The 17983-nt window shown below is 32.8% G+C and overlaps 1 protein-coding gene, 1 long non-coding RNA gene and 1 pseudogene across 7 annotated transcripts; 1 reads left to right on the forward strand and 2 right to left on the reverse strand.

Moving 5' to 3' along the window:
* Positions 1–849: 849 nt before the first annotated feature.
* On the reverse strand, positions 850–7855 carry LOC102617408 (phosphoglucan phosphatase DSP4, amyloplastic). 5 transcript variants are annotated; one of them, XR_003066445.2, is made up of 16 exons: positions 7688–7855; positions 7523–7598; positions 7373–7417; positions 6886–6991; positions 6509–6585; positions 6353–6429; positions 6069–6149; positions 4964–5096; positions 4577–4636; positions 3887–3943; positions 3314–3409; positions 2953–3012; positions 2335–2442; positions 1780–1933; positions 1412–1573; positions 850–1284 (listed from the first exon to the last, which is right to left on the reverse strand). XR_003066445.2 is itself a non-coding variant. In XM_006485221.4 (15 exons), the coding sequence occupies exons 1-14, from the start codon at positions 7711–7713 to the stop codon at positions 1805–1807; spliced, it is 1131 nt and encodes a 376-aa protein (XP_006485284.1). In that variant the 5' UTR covers positions 7714–7855; the 3' UTR covers positions 850–1634; positions 1780–1804. The 5 variants fall into 5 exon arrangements, 3 of the variants coding, with proteins under 3 accessions (XP_006485284.1, XP_006485283.1, XP_052296072.1); XR_003066444.2 differs by having other exon boundaries at positions 1412–1634; XM_006485221.4 differs by having other exon boundaries at positions 850–1634.
* Positions 7856–8840: 985 nt separating this feature from the next.
* Positions 8841–12467, forward strand: LOC102610098 (uncharacterized; annotated as a pseudogene).
* Positions 12468–13963: 1496 nt separating this feature from the next.
* Positions 13964–16142, reverse strand: LOC112497055 (uncharacterized). 2 transcript variants are annotated; one of them, XR_008053962.1, is made up of 3 exons: positions 16030–16142; positions 15697–15861; positions 13964–14233 (listed from the first exon to the last, which is right to left on the reverse strand). It is a non-coding gene; the product is annotated as an uncharacterized LOC112497055 (long non-coding RNA). The 2 variants fall into 2 exon arrangements; XR_008053961.1 differs by having other exon boundaries at positions 15697–15940.
* Positions 16143–17983: the final 1841 nt, after the last annotated feature.

Consider the following 17983-nt stretch of genomic DNA (forward strand, 5'->3'; position numbering starts at 1 on the left):
TGAATATTTGAATTTTTATGTAACTCCACACATTAATTTAGTAGCTAAATAAAATTATTTAAAAATTACTGGGGTTCTAGATACCAGCAAATCATTTTTTTAAAAAAAATCATGAATTCGAATATTCTATAGCAAATTCTGTTTAATTTTCAATGATAAATCATTTTCAACAGATATAATCTGTAAGAAAAAAAGGAAAAAAAAAAAAAAAGCGATGAGGTAATTACGCGCTTGTAGTGGAATTTTCAAAGTCGTATTTTAACTACTTTTATTGAAAATGACTTATCGAGATTCCAGCTCACTTATTTGGAGATCAACAAAAGCTACCGGACAAAAGCAATTAAAAAGACAAAAGAAGCTGAAAAATATAAAAATAAATTTATATCTCTTTACAACTTTAGTGAATAGTGAGCCACCAATTTCACCAAAGCACAAGGTTTTGATTTTGGACCCACAAACGACCTGCGATATGCTGTGTTAAATATGCCAATCTTGATCGCTATCTACATTAAATTTGACAATTATCCATAATAAAAATAATAATAAAAAATAGGATTGAGCTTACATCAAAGACCAATCTATTTGAAATCAATTTTAATTTTTTAAAACCAAATATAAATAATAATTGGGACTTTTTGTCGAGTGGATGCACAGGAGCATCAGTTGGATTACAAGAATCCGAGGAGAGACATTCAATTAGATCTCATGAAAATAACAAAGCACGAGCACCTTGGCCATACTAGAATTAACAAAATAAACACGGGTAGATGAATCAGTATTTTGATTTTTAATGTGAAAACGATTAGTCGGTAGTTATTTATTATGGATTTTATTGGTTTCTCATGTACATTGCCCCTAAAATTTATTTGTAATTTATTGTAACAATAATAATCTCAATTAATACATAGACTTAACATGAAATATCACAGAATCGTACCACGTGTTCTATTTACATAATGAAGTTTGAATTCATAAGCAAAAGAGGTTGGATCAGAATGGCACATGGATTCCACATTTCCATATAAGTAGGGTAGGGGCAAAGTGAGGCTTATATGTCCCGTGTGAGGATAGCTTCTCAATGGAAATTAAGCATTCTGTTGATATCAAAGCCCCAGAAGTCTCCATCCATCAATTTTCTTTGGAACATTGTCATTTAAGATTTAAGAAGGGCACCACATCTGTGAACCAATATGGCAACCACTTTGTCTTTGTTCTATTTTTGGAAGTACCAAAAATGATTTCTTTTTTTCGGTTTTGTTTTTTTCCCCTTAAATAACCTTTTGCCTGCAAAAATTCAAGAAAGACTTACAACAGACTTGCCTTTTCGGATCTAAACCTTTTCGCAATTCAAAACGCGTCTATGTGAACACTTAATAGGAACCAAAATTTGGGTAGTCAATTATATCTTTACCTTGTTAAATGTGTTATTTTATACTTTGACCCACTGCAGTTATGCTTTTCTTCGTTGCAGCCCGTCGACTTCAAAAGTCCAGCTTTGCTCCCGGTTCGAGTAACTACTGGAACTATACGGAAGCCGAAGTCATCCGGCATTCGGACAATCTTGATATACTTTCTATACATTGTATTTGGAACAGCCATTATAGTTATCTTCAACAAAGAATTTTGAGGCGTATCTGGGTTCAATTACAAGAGGAAAATAACCAAGGATGAACTTTTATTGATTTTATTAATTCATTACAACTATTTCGTGATTATATTATATGATACATGCTTTTATTGAAAAAATTCTTATATCGTATAACTTAATATGAAGATTACCTTTCATTGCATTGCAATTTGCAATTTACTCATAATCAGGACAAGCTTCAAGAAACGCTCTTATTTTATGCAGTTCATCCTTTGTGAGATCAAAATCATCGCTAGTCAACCTATTCCGCAGGGCTTCACTGACACTACTTGGAGCATCATCGACCTGCATAGAGTAGAAGAGTGTATCAAAACAAACTTCTCCGGACTAATAAACGCATTGTTAGAGTTAAAGCCACAAATGAACAGTGAAGTCCACTAAGGTCGCCCTGTATGTTCGAAGCGGCTGATAAAAATCTATGTAAATCACTGACCAAAACCAATTTTTTTTTTTTTTTTCAAATGAGGGACCTAAAGAAGGAATGCATGAAGCTTCAAATCTCAGCAGCTAGTAGCCAGCTGCCTACAAGATGATTCGCACTTTTTCCCACATTAATCAAACACTCAACGAGTAGGTTAAATTCATTTCATACAATCACAGACATAAAAACATTCTGGTCTCATCAGCATTAACAGCCATTATTATTCTTTTATCCTCAGGTCACATGACAGGTAACTGAATCTCACTTGAACATAATTGTTGACATGCCCGTCTTTGTTGGGAGAGGTAACTAGCTCATATTTGTTGCATGTCCATTCACCATCAACAATGTACTTGTACTCATAGCGCCCTTCCTGTCAAATCAAGGGTTAATTAGGCAATGCCGTTCTAACATTTATAGTGAGAGAAACAAGTTTTTTGGGTAAATAGAAATGATTGCATGGAATCTGTGGCCTAACATATTCAATCCATTTATTACTTGACATGATTAACTGTCAGAAGCCCTCCACTTTCACAGAATTTATGATGAAATACAAGTCGACACATAGGCCATAGGTGCAAGCAGTTGCAAATAAGACACATAACAAGCAATTCAACATTTCAATCTGGATCCAAGAGGTTCCTAAATTGGTTAGTAAGAAGTAGAGATTTAAAATGCGGCGTTAATCACTTCCGGGCATAATGAGTTTTGTTTTGTCAGCATTTGTGCCAATAGGATACTCAAAACCAAAAGGGTAGTAAATTCTAACAATCAGCAATGAAGCTACTTTTTAGAGAAGAGAAGAGTAAAAACATAAATATTGACTAAAATCAAACCTTCATAAGACTGATAATTATCTTTAGCCCAAAAGGAAAAAACTTACAGGCAATTCCCTCTTGAGAATCCATAAACCTTGTTCCTTGTCAAATGTTAATGGCATTCTCTGATGAAGAGTGACAGAAACAAAATGGCTGAATTAGTCATAACATTAAATTTTTTCCCCTCCAGCATGTGGTTGATAAATATGCCGATATATGATGAACCATTATCTAAACAGTTTTATCTAAGTTTTCCTTCAAGAAGCAATCAGGTTACAATTTGACAATTCATTATCTTTGTGTTGCCAGAGGATGTAATGCTCACAACATAGTGTCAGTCTTCATATTCTTTTACCATCATTGAAAAGGATTATAATATCTCAAGAAGCTGATACTGCATGGTAAAATAATAATAATAATAAATACCTGGCCCCATCCTATATCAATTCCAGATATTTCCACAGAGGTGCAATTTTTTCCTTTCCATGAAAATGTGACAAGCTCCTTTCTGAGTCCTGTAAGCTTTTAACAAACAGATAATTTGGATTAGATCGAAGCAATATAATTTGTATATATAAAACACAGGCAGTTGCTTTTCCTCATCAGCTACATCACATTGAGAAATTTGGTAACAGAAAAGTCACAAATATGCAGCTGTAAAGAGAACCAAGTAATTATCTTGTGATTGTTTGCAGCCAAAGGCATTCTAACTTATAAAAGGAATATCCTGTTTTATTCAAGTCCAGTAATTTTAAAAGCACAAAAGAGGCACTGGTAAGTTTAAACAATAGTATAAACAGAATTTAGTACTGAAAAGATTTGAATGCATGGGCTATAACTAATTTTATCCCATGAATTGTTAACAAGTAATAATTTCATAATCATAATAATTTACTGTTCAAGGAGAAAATAAGCTCTAACACGATAAAGAAATCTTATATCCCCAGGCGCTTAGAGCATTTATGACTATTGTAACACGAAAAATTACACAGAACTTACAATATCAGCAGTTGCACTTTTTATGGCATCCAGTTTAGGAAAGCATGGACGCTTGCTCTGCAAGGAAAAAGGCATCAAGTTACATTTGAAACAGTGACATGATCCACAGATATCTGATAATCTCTTTATCAATCATCTCAACAAGAAACTAATCACTAAGATTGATTGTCAAAATAAACAAATATATAACTATCTCAACCAAACGAATTGTGCCTGTTTATTCTTGATAAGGATATGTAAGTAATTGGTTTGCGAAAAAAAGAGTAGCCTGTCTGAACAAGCACAATGTAGTGAACCTTCATCAATTAATAGCTTGAAAACCAGTTGTTGAATGAGACGCTGACTTGTCAGTCAACTGATATGATGGTAAAGCAATAGGAATAAAATTAAAAATAAGGCAAGATACTATTAGCGATAAGATTCTTTTGACTGTATAAAGCCCAATATGTAATATACTGGATAGCGCCTCAATTATGGATACTTAATGATATCAGTAATTAAATTAAGCAGAAAGGCATCAAGTCAAAATTAACAGAATCTGCTTAAGAAACTGACATGCATAATAAATAATTCTAAACTCCATGTTAGTTAATTTCCAACAACCATGAAATTGTACAAATATGCACCAAATTCTATGATAAGATTACGAGAAACTAAATTTTATAATATATAACAATAAATGGAAGTTACCAGCAGCAATCGGTGAGCTTCATTTAGTTTATAGCCCAGAACCCAGAACATGTAGGCCAGCTGTTGTACAACCAAATAAGTGTTAGAACATTCTTTAAAAGGATATAAATCAAGATGCCAGCATGCTATGAGTGAGAGGTAAGTCATTTCATCATCACAAGTAGAAACTGGAAGCCAGAGTATCAACAGTTCAATTCCACAGCAATATAGAATTGAACTGCTATCTTACAATCAAAAAGTTATCACAAATCACAAGCAACAAATAGTCAGACACTCTTTCAGCCTTCTATTGTTTCTCCCACATCCTAATTCTAGATGCTCTTAAAGATCTATCCAAACAATTTATCATGCTATAAATGCTCTTTAAAGGTCTTAGTTCATGCATACCGCGACAGCTGGAGCTCTTCCTAGGCCAGCAGTACAATGAACATACGTAACACCTCCATTTCTATTAATGGCCTTGTATAATTTACTGATCACAGCTGGCAGTCGCATCCGCAAATCAAATGCATCAAAGTCCCTGATACGTTAAACATTAGCTTTTATACCAAGAAAAGCCTGCACTATGCATACATGCATAGCTAGATATGTGTCTACATTTGCTTTTAAACACAACTATGTATGCAAGTACTTGTATAATGTATACGAACTTCTGTGTTCTTTTTACGTAGTTGAAATAACTTGAGCATAGAAACTGAACCAGAGCCAGCAAAATGATTCAACGTAACATAACTAGACACATGGCATCAACACCAGGGGAGCACTTCATGCTAGTTACCACAGAATAGCATCATTTCATGGGCAGACTAGTGGTGAAACATTTTTGGGCAAATGAAAGGTGAATTGCAATTTGTTTTCAGAATTACTACTTCTTTCTGCTCACTATTTAATGGAGAAACATACTCGAGGGATAGTGTAGGTAATTGGCCTAAAAGCTTGAACTAGCAGGTAGGCGTCCTACCAATAGGATTATGCTCTAACAGCTTCCCCCCACGTGCAAGACTGATACCAAACATATAGAAGACAGAAACCAAACCCAAACAGAGACAGAAGACAAAAGTAGAGACAAATGCAATCACGTCGGGTGATTTGAACACAGGACCTCTTGGTCAAACTAGCTCTAACACCGTGCTAACTTACGGCTAGACCTAAAAGCTTAAGCCGGTAGGCAAGGACCCAAAAAATAGAAGTAAGCTCTAATATTGTTTCGTAGAGGAGCTAATAATCGACAATATGTATGGGTTATGCAATCAAATATCATCATTCAAGGTATATCACATAATAAAGCAGCTAAATTGCAGAGAAACAGTCGGATACCATCATCAAAACCAATGTAGATAGCATTCCATAATTTGATGTACATGCTCAACCAAGAAGCAAACAAGTCTAATTATATGAAGCAATTAAAATCATTCGGTCGTTATAACAAAATCACGCTACTTGTAGCAAAAGTTTATATTGGTAAAAGAACTATTCATTTGTAATGACTGACCTTATTTCAGCACGAATGTGTTGAATGTCATCGTATGTTTTGGCATACTCTTGAATGGCAATAATGTCTACCCCAAAATATCTGGAAGTAGTAGTTAAGAAATTATAACAGATGATTAGCTTGTATAAGCCTGTCACTTGGTTGCTTTAAATGCTAAGAACTAAATATTTAACAAATAGTGGCCCATAAATATATGGGACTAAATTCTCTAAACATGCTTCTGGGTAAAATTCTCTAAACATGCTTCTGGGCAAGACTTCAAAGACCAATTTTTTTAAGGATACTCCAAATCTGGATCTTGCTGCAAGCAAAATATGGTTTTCACTCCAATTTGACGAAGCTTGTCAACATCTTCGGGAGTCTACAGTTCAAAAATTAGAAGCGTAAATAAGATGATTCTTTTTGCGAGGATAAAGCTCCCTTTCAGAAATGTGGATCACCTGTAGGCATGACCCCACGATCAAGTCAGGACGAATGAAGTTATAGGTCATTCCTAGTTCATGCCTATAGGTCAAAACTGCATGAGAACATAAAAGTAAATGATTACCAACAGTCACAGGAAGTCAAGAAAAGGAAATAAACTATGATAAAGATGATGCTTTAGAGGAAAATTTCCATTATAATGAAACATTAAAATGTTTAATTCATGCTTCAATCACATAATACAATATACAAACATCATTTAATCACGTTCCATATAAATTTTGCAAATCCACAATAATAGACATGCCTTTAACACGGAAAGCATCCCTTCCCACTTAAGGGTCTCCACAACTGCCTTACTATCAAAATTAGAGCATAGTGTGAGTTAAATTACCAGCACCCATAGCCTCTGTCATATTAGTACTATAGATCTCGGATTTTTCCTCCTTAACTTCAGAGCTATCAGATGTCTCCTTACTAGAGGTGGAACCAGTAATTGCCTGTAAATAAATTTCATCAGCAAATTTGCACAAGTGAATGTTCATGTATAATCAAGTAACAGTTCCACATAAAAATCAAACAACAAACTGAATCAACATGGACTCGATAAAACTAATGGCATAATCAGACTACCAATTATCAGTTGAAGTTAATTTTTATACTCCCGCATTTAGCTCCTCGACAATATGTACATTAAAACCAGTAAATAAATAGAACAGAATAAAGAAGAATATTCCATATTATGAAATATCTGAAGATATTTATGAATAAAAATGTCAGCACTGCTACTGAACAGCATCACAGTTGAAGCTAATATTACTCTTTTAAAAAACAAAAAAAAAGAAAGAAATGAATTTGAAATAAAAATATTATATAGTTACCTTAACGGTAATACGTCGATTTAGATCAGCATAATTCATCGTTCCCTGCGATAATAAATCAGACACGAGACTCCATTTCCATCACACACAAAACGCCCAAGCATTAAGTATTAACAGGAAGAAAAAACGACAAAAAATATTGCGTTTTACCAGAGAATTGAAAGAAGAAGAAGAAGTAGGCTTCCGTTGATTGAATCTGAAGCTTTGCAAAGGCAAAGCGGAGGATCTGAAATATTAACCAAAAAAATTAAAAAATGAAAACGAATTAAAGGAGAATTAAAATAAAAATTAAAAGAAGAAGAAGAAAAAGAGGACCTTGGAAGATTCTGTAGACAGTTCATTGATTGAAGAAGAAAGGAAAATATCAGAGCAAATCGTTAAGCAGACAAGTGTGTGTGTGTGTAATATGTGTGAACTTTTTGAAGTGAATTTCTTTTTTTTTTGGTCGAATTTTTCCAATTGCGGGCAATTTATAGAGGTTGGCTGGGAATCGGCAAAAGGGGATCAGCTTTTGATAGATTCCCCAAAATGCCATTGCATTTCGTTTGTTTCAGTTGCTCTTTTTCGTTCGTTGGTGATCCATCAGCGGGCCCGTTTGATTTTTTTTCTTTTTTTTAGTTTTCCTTATTTTCATGGTGAATTTACTGAATTATATATAATTTATTGATTTAATATATATATATATATATATATATATATATATATATATAAACATAATAAAATATAATTTCGCATCTTATTTCAATTATTGCCTATCAGTTTACATTTTCTTATAGTTTGCATAATGACTTCGTCGTTCTTGTAAGATCCATATAGTTTTCTTTTCTTTTTTTTTCCTTTTTCTTGGAGAGGGGGGGGGGGGGGGGTGGAAGGGGAAGGGGGCCTACCGGGTGCCTTGGATAAAGAAAAATACTAATGGCGTTGTTACAGTGAATCTCAGGGTCCATTTTTCGTGAGGTTATTGATTCCCTTCTGGGTTGTGTTGCTCATTCATCTTTTTATGGTAAGTTGCATGCATTTGTTTTGTCTTCAGAGGTTATGGTGTCTAATTGAGCGGACACGCGTTTGGCTTATAGATGACATGACTGTAGCTGTTGCTTGTTTTCAGCATTCTATGTTGGGGAAAAATTAAGTTTTTAAATTTTTATTTAACCTTTTGAAGATCGCTCTCATATAATATATAAGAATTTGTATTCTAGAAATCGTACCTTGAAAATCTGAGTTGGCTTTTTCCGCTGAAGTGATTTAGGCTCCTAGATCACGATCCGCCATCACCACTCCTGTTAAATCACGATCCGTCACCACCACGCTTGTTGGATCACGAACTGTCACCAATGATCTTCCAGGTTATGACTCAGGTTCGATCTGCACTTGACGTGCGGGCGCCTTTATCACTACCAAAGCAACTAGCACGAGAAAATTTTTCTCTCAACGATGGAGAGAAAAATCTTATTCTCTGATCTGTATAAAGTGGCTTCTCCTTTCTTTAGAGAAAAATAAACCTTTTATATCACCCTTTAGTGAAAACCCTAGGCTCCAAAATAATTCTCTAAATAAAACTCACGTTATTTTCTTTTTCAATAGGGGACCCACCTTGTAAAATAACATAAGGCCCCTTATACAAAAGCTAATTAAATGGAGCCTCCCACTAAATGATATATTTAGGCTTTTGACCCAAATAGCTAGTTATCTTACTTATTAGTCCAGTAGTGGTGCAGTCAATTAAATGAGCTAACCCGGGGATCATTTGGGAACATACAATAGTGGCTACAATAATTAGGCCTGTAATTAAACTAGCCCAATTATTTAATTCCAAATCTACTCCACTAAAAGATTGGAACTGACTTCCATAATTGTATGCTCGAATAATAATTCGTCCCAAGCCACATTGATTTCTTTACTGCACAATCCTTTGTACCACATCGTTAATTAAATTGATATCTCAACTGTCCAATCAATTTAATAACATCTTATTCCTTGATCCTTACTGGTTTTCTCTAATGATCATTTTCAACATACTAAATATGTTGACACACTCTGGCCAGAGAATTCTATGATCAAGTGCCGAAAACCCATCAAGAGATGTGTTGTACAAATTCTATATTGTTAATCCATAACTCCAATACTCATAATTGCTCCCACCAAGATACCGGGTAATCTTGACCACATGTATGTGTCGTGCCCATTGGTAACTCAAATGGAATAACAATTACAATCATGAAATCATAATTAACTCAAGATTAAGATTACAGTAAAATCAACGCCTATGAGATTTAATAAGTCTGACAGTTATTACAAAGTTAATTAAATCTCATATGTGATCCTGTTCAATGTAGTCGCACTACATCAATAAATTCATACATGATTAAGACAAATCATTCAATGAATTTATTACAGTCTATACCTAAATAAAATGCCCCACTTTATTTATCAACTGCGAACTAAATTTATTTAATCATAAGATAACTTGTATTTATGTCTTCTGTGAATCCACATGGTGATCACATAAATACATATAATATGATTAAATGGACTTTAATACAAATATTAATGCAATTAAGATATTTGAATAAAATACCTCATTTATTTTATTAATCAGAAAAACTGTTTATTACAATTAAATAAACATATATGCTTTTAAAGAGCATATTTTCCCAACATTCTAATCATTCACCAACTTGGGATCTTCATATCCGTTGGTGGAATTGTTTGCACCATCTATGTCTTTACGTGCACCCCTTGATTATACTCGACGGGATAAATTTTGCACTTATTTAAAGAAACAAAAATAAATAAAGAATCCCCTGTGGGGAAGTCAAAGTGCAAACACGAATTGATTAATGAAGAGGACACAGAGATTTGACGTGATAATTAATCACCTCGTTATGATGTGTTAGTGTTTAATTCACAAATTCGTGTAATAAATTGCCTCCCTTTCGTGTGAGACTATTGTTAATTTTATTGTTCCCTTAATAAAGTGTAATTATGCCAGCTACGTTACCCAGCGGTTGGATTTACATTGCTTCCAATCCAAGGCTTATAACATTAGCATGATTAACTTATATACTAGCATCGTAAACAATAATTGGAATCTTGACATCTTTGGTAGCATACTAGCATGATTATAGCAAATTACGACCATGTTTGGGTAGCATAGTTTTAAAGTTACAACATTAAAATATCATGTAAATATTAGCTATTGTAATTAGAAAAAATTGTTATTTCCTTGATTTTACACTTATATGATAGAAAATTTATTATTTCTTTACTGATTTTATTAAAATTATTATTTAAAAATTATATATTCACCACATACTAAATCAAGTTAATTACTAGCAAATAATTAATTACAAGTCAATTAAATTAGAAATATGTGTCCAACCATTAGAACTACGTATATCAAGTTAGTTAATTACTAAGGAAAGAATTAATAACAATTAGGAATAACAAATTTTCATCGCAACGTATTTAGTTACGGAACTGATAACAATATATATTAGAAAAACTATAATTTTATGAAAACTAAAGATCATTACTAATATAAAACTAAAACCAACAATAATTATATGATACGATAACAACAAATCCAGAATAGATTAACAAACACGTCGATTCTAAAGCTGAATTTGTAACCGAATCTTAATTCTATTTCTTATGTATTTACATAATCATCCTGCTAATTAAGGCTTTACAACTTTGCCATGGAAGGTCGGTGGCTTCCATACCTTTTTTCTTCTTCTCCTCACAAATTTTGCTTTTGCTTCCACTTCACCATTAAAGAACATCCCAAAGCTTGGTGCTGTGCGTGGAAGGACTATTTTTCTAAACCCTAGTAAAAAAATATTAACTTCAGAACCAGTGGGTGATCTCGAAACTTATTATTATGATTAAATACTTGATCACTCTAACTATAATCCACAAAGTTATTTAACTTTTTCTCATAGATATGTGTTGAACTTCAAACATTGGGGTGGTGACGGAGCCACGGCGGCGCCAATATTGGCATATCTTGGTGAAGAGAGTAGTCTTGATGATGACCTTGGTGGCACTGGATGGCTTACTGATAATGCTCATTGATTTAAAGCCTTGCAAGTTTACATAGAGGTAAGTAAAGAATCTGTTATCAGGCTAGCTTGATAATAATTGAAATAGAGTTCGCATACAAAATAATAATAATAAAGACAAATCTTAATCAGAAAATTCTACAATATGAACTGAAAAGTTATGATGGATTTTTTTTTAATTCGATTTTTTATGCAGCATCTGTTCTATGGAAAATCAGTACCTTTTGTATCAAGCAAAGATGCCCTAAAGAATGCAACTCTTCGTGGATATTTCAACTCTGCTCAAGCTTTGGCAGATTATGCAAAGATTCTCTTACACATCAAGGAAAATTTATCGGCCGAAATGTCTCCCATTATCGTTGTTGGAGCATCTTATGGAGGAAGTAAATTTTAATATTATTAATTTACTTACATCTTTTGATTAATGTCGTGTCATTTGTTGCATCATTTTATTCATTTTGATCTCGTTTGACCAAAATATTGATTACGCCAATATTATTTTGATACAAATTTATTTGCATTCCAATTAATGAATACTTTCAGAAATCGTAAAATTAGGAAATAGTAAATATATTTAAGATAATTACGTTTTTAAAAATAACCATCTCAATTCATCCTATTTTATCAGATTTGGGATGTGATATGGTTTTGAGAGTTACTCATTTGTGGGTTTGTTATCACCAGTGCTTGCAGCATGGTTTCGCTCGAAGTATCCTCACAGTGCTTTGGGAGCAGTTGCCTCGTTCGCCCCAATTATCTACTTTGATAATATCACACCATCAAACGCATATTATGATATTGTCACCAGTGACTTTAGGGTAAGAAATAAAATTAATTAATTAAAATTCTATATATGTATGATTATGTTTTCTTGTTAAAATTTAACCATTGAATTTTGAAAATTAATGATGCAGGAAGCCAGCGAGAGTTGCTACATGACCATCAAACAGTCCTGGGTTGAAATGGATAAAACCGCTGCTAGAAAAAATGGACTTGCTTTTCTCTCTAAAATGTTGAAAACCTGCAAGTAATTAATCATATTACTTTACATAACTGCTTATATATATCCATCCGATTTTCCCTTAATTACAATTAATGTGATGTTATTGTAGCATCATTATCGAATGTACTATGTCTAATTAATTATCTATCATCCTCAGTGTATATATACATTTCAATTAAAGCGTAATAGACAAAGTGAAAATCTGGATTTGGGCTTTTACACGGCCTTTGCATTACCATATATAGTATTGGTGCTTAGGTTCAGCCCTCCAGATGTCCGTATTTTACAGAATATAAATTTAAACTACAAAACCACGTACAAATCTAATTATCAAATAAGGCCAAATTTGTAGTTTGCATTTGAGGATATCACTAGCTTCATACTTATAAAGTTTATTGTAATATAAATAAATATAACAACATTTTTCAGACGGTATGTTGAAAGATATTTTATAATTTTACTAACTATCACCACCTTAGGCTAGGTGGGCCGAGTGTCGCGGCTTGACTGTGGCCTTGTGCCAAGTCTTAGCGGCAACGTAGGTGTGCTTGTGGTGAGCACGAAAGCAAGGCGAGTTTGACGCATGGGCTGGGGCGCAGCAATGAGCGTGCACTGTGAGGCAAGCACGGGGATGCGCATCAACATCTCTCAAGTATGTGGACAAATGGGCGCGCAAGCCTGGGAGGCGCTAGCGCACAAGCGCTAGACACAACAGCACACGAGCGTGGGATTGTGGCGCGCGAGCATGGGATGTTGCAGCGTGAGGCATGTGTGTTGGCTGAGTTTTGGATAGCAAGCGAGGTGGCACGAAACTAAGCCAAGGGCTATAAAATGGGCTCTAACAACAAACATGAGTGGGAGACATGGCCCTGTAACGCATGGCTAGAAATGTGGGAACATGGAGAGTGGGCATCGGTGGTTACACCCACTACAAGAAAAATGATATTTTATTACAAAAAAATTTAGTCACTAAAGATAACAAATTAGTCATCTTATATTTTCTATGACAAAAAATATATCGTCACACGTTAGTCGTGGAAAGACCGTCTTAAAAAGTTTTAACGACCAAAATTATTTTCGTCATACTAAAGATATGCTTTTGTGACAAAAATCATTGTCTTAAAATTAAGTTAAAATTGTCACAAATAGTATTAAAAATGGTCAAATTAGAGATTAAAAAATGTAATTAATGACAGTTCATATTTGTCACAACTCACAATAGGTAATTTATAGTGACTATAATATTTGTCTCAAGACTATGTAAATAGAGTCTCAATAATTATTAAAAATCGTCATTTTAGATGTTCGAATATACAATTAGTGATGCTATTTTGTTGTTGTTGAAATTAACATATCATGACGTTACATAATTGTCTCAAGTCGGTGTCATTTGTGACAATTTTTGCAAATACAATTAGTAAATAATTTAGTCTCAAATTTGTTATAAAGACAATTTATATAGTCTCACATAAATTTTAATAACAATATGTAGTCATAGAAATCAAAATTTAATGAGAAAAAAACTTTAAAGTGAAAAATATTATTAACACAAATATAATTCATGACAAGGAAATCTAAAATCTAAAATGTAAAAAAAAAATTCAATAGTCTAAAAATAATATTACATTGTAGAAGAAAATAAAAGTAACATTACACAAAAGGAGAAATATGTAAACCATAGTTGTTTCATGAATCCTTCAGCGTCCTCAGATTTGCTATTTTGTTCCTTAATTTTAATTTTCAATCCTCGTTTTGTTGAGTCAATGTTGTAGTAGATGATGACTTCAAAGGTACCTGTCATTTTCAATCTTTACAAAATTAAAGATTTTCCCCAAAACTATTTCACAAATTTGATCATATATTACTTCAAAATAATAATATGATCAAAAGATTACAAGCACATAATCAACCTCGATTCACTTGCACAAATTTTGCATCCAAAACGCTTTAGATTAATCTATTAAATAGGTGATGTCAAACTTGAACTAGATTAAATAATTAAGCAGTCAGTGAATCAACATTTACAATAAATATAAAGTTGAAAGAAATAAGAGATTGAGTAAAAATAAAAAATAATAACAATAATAATAGTCATAACATAGCTTACATATTTAGATTTTGTATGGAGCCTCTTGAACCTTTTACGCCCACTCTAATACATCTTTTGAAACAAAGTTAACTAGGAGAGACCCCATGCTTTTTTATTATCCCAGTACGAAAGAAGATAAATACATAATTTTGATTAAACATACAACAACACATGGGGGGAGGGGGGGCACCGAGGCTTGTTGACCTTTATTAGTTTATTTAATCATTGCATGTACACTTCCTAGCAAATCCAACAACATTCTGAGCAAATTGTACCAAGCCAGGCTTCAACACCATCCTTTGAACCAACATATCAAAGCTACCTAATATTTTATAGTTAAAATTTTGTAGCTTAAATATTCTATAACTCTAACTTATAATTTTATCGGTTGGACTTGAATAACTTATTAACTCTTATCATTATATTAATACTATCTACAAATTTCTTCAAAAAAATAAAGAAAGATGATTAATTACATACCAAAATAAAGTGAAAAATAATAAAAAGATCCCAATTTTCTAAAGTTGTTATGAAGGAATTTTTTTTTTTTTGGGGGAAGGGGAATCTAATGGCATCACATATAATGCCTAAATCCACTGCCCAAATTAAAAAGCAAATTCATCTTAATATCCTAATTTTGCAAAAGTTTCTCAAAACCTACAAAACTTCGCTTCTAATTTCTTTCATTTATATGCATATTTCGCACAGGTCATACCATGCAAAATGTAAGAGTAATTCTAAGTACCGCCCATATAATAATTATGTGTGCAACTGCATGCTAATGGTTATTGGCTACATAAGCCTAAAGATTTGATTTTTTTAATTAATTGAGAAAAGTTAACACGAGATCAATTAACTTAAACAGAAGTTAAACATGGTCGTGGAGATATAATGATCCTTTTTCTTTCGTCCGTTCTTTATTTGCAAATCCTGACGGTTCTTTAAATATGTAAATATATATTCTTTCGAATTCATACTTGCAAATTAAGATATAATGATCCTTTTACTGCATTCTCTTAGGAATTTTATCAAACACTTGATAAGCATAAAAATATTCAAATAATAGATCCAAGATTTTCAATCCCTAATTTCACCATATATATCACATAATCCAATCACAACTAAACTAATCAAAATTAAATTGGCTGAGTTCATAAATGATACTTACAATTTCGAAGTACAGGGAGAGACAAGAGTGAATCTTGTTGAGTGGCTTATTTTGGCATCCATGAGTGGACTGGTGAGGGTGGCGTTCTTCTGTGCAGCAGCAAAGGGCGTGATTCTAACGGCCCGCGCAGCAGCTGAGGCAGAGTTGAGATGTTGCCTCCCCGAACTGAACGTATCAAGCAACAAACAAACAAACAACATATTTCTGAAGCAAGGAAAAACATGGAAGGGGAAACAAGACAAATCTGATGACAAAAATAAAAACTTTTACTCAATAAACAATACCCAGATAAGAAAATTGAACAAAAAATACAAGGAGAAGTTGAAAAATTACCGTGAGTAGAAGAAAAGCCAAGATGGGTAAAGACTTTGTTAAACGAATTTTGAAATAATCATCACACACACACGCAATTGGAGGGGGTAAAGTAAGGTAGCTTTTAATGTGAACTAGAGATGGCAAAATACCGGGCCGGGTCCGAGTATTGCCATGACCGGACCTGCCCGGATGCAACCGGTCCGGATTCGGATTGGGTTTTAATTTGGGTATCCGGATTTTATATTTTTTAATATTTATGTGTATATATTTTTTAGTAATTTTATAAGTTTTAAATTTATTTCAATAAAATTTGACATGAAAATATAAATTTTAAGTGTTTAAAATTTTATATATGTATAATAAATAAGTCAAATAAATATAAAATATTTAAAATAATATATATTTTATAATTGTTTTTAATAAAATCTGGGTTCCGGGTTTATCAAGTGATGCCCAAGACCGACCCGGCTTCATACCCGGGCCGGGTATTACCCGGCCCGCAATGCCCGGGTACGGTCCGGGTCCGGGCCGGACGGGTATTTTTACCACCTCTAATGTGAAGTGGCCAGGGAGGGAGAAGATTTAGGTCATATTTAAGTTTTAGTTTTTTTTAAAAAAATATATATTATAAGGATCTTAATAATTAACTTAAGTGACTATTATAAGTTTCTTCTAGAAAAAAAAAGAAGAAACTATTTTAAGCTTGTTATTATTGAATTGAAAAAAAAAAGTCTATTATCATTTTTTATTAATCCAAGTTAATTATTTTAAGGTTATTATTTTAATTTTTATTAATCGAACATTGTTAACTAAAATTTGTATGAAGAAACAATAATGTGTCTCTAAAAAAGAAAAAAAATTGATTATTACTCTTTTTTTTTAGCAATGTAAAGTTCATCACAAAAAAAAAAATTAATTAGATACTAAATAATTCGTCTTTGAAAAAATGATCACGAAATACAATATTATTCAAGACAAAATTTTAGACTACTATTTTCTAGTTTTGTTACAATAAATAATTATCTGTGACAAAAAAATAGGGTCTCAAAATTAATCAAAACCATATTATCTTCGAGACTAATATTTTTTTTGTCACAAATTGTTTGATCAATTTCACATCTCTCCTTCAATTACGAAATAATTACGTCACCTATAATAAAATTTTGCTACCATATTTTTGGTCATAAAAGATGATATTTAGTTAGAAAATGATCAATTTTGGAGGGAATTTTTTGCGCTAAAATAAGTATATCCTTTTGCAACTAATTTTATGTTTGTGGGAATTTTTTGCGCTAAAATAAGTATATCCTTTTGCAACTAATTTTATGTTTGTGGGAATTTTTTGCGCTAAAATAAGTATATCCTTTTGCAACTAATTTTATGTTTGTCACAAACATTTGATTAGGTGACTAATTAATGGGTCCTAAAACAATTATTATTGGTTACAAAATATAACATGAGCCAAGACAAAATTATTGGCTACAATTTCAAAAAATCGTCATAATAAGTACTATTTTATGACAAAATTTGTAAAAGTCATAAAAAAAATTGTCTTAAAAAGTTAAATTTCTTGTAGTGACCCAACAACCTCCTTATTTCTAGGCTTATGGGCAGCGGTTGCTTTGTTCCTTGGGAGAGTGGAGATGTGCTCCCTTGTACATGCTTACTGGGTGCCTAGTTTTGTGGGAGCTCACCTTAGCAAATGGAGGTGACATTTGCAATGTGTATATTTAGTGGAAGTGAGTGTGTGTTTTGGGATGGAAAATTTTGAGAGAGAGTGACATCCTCTAAACATGCATAGCTTCATATTAGGTTGTAACTTTTCTTATTGAGGGAAATAGAAAAGTTGGAAACTGGTGTCTTCGTAAATATAATCTTTTGTATGGGTTGGTTTTTCTTTGTTGAAGCGAAAAATCATGGGGTGCGCATTAGCACATAACCTCCATTGGTGTTGTTGAGTGGCTGGTCAAGC

This window comes from Citrus sinensis, chromosome 4 (genome assembly GCF_022201045.2).
Source record: "Citrus sinensis cultivar Valencia sweet orange chromosome 4, DVS_A1.0, whole genome shotgun sequence".
NCBI classification, from domain to species: domain Eukaryota; kingdom Viridiplantae; phylum Streptophyta; class Magnoliopsida; order Sapindales; family Rutaceae; genus Citrus; species Citrus sinensis.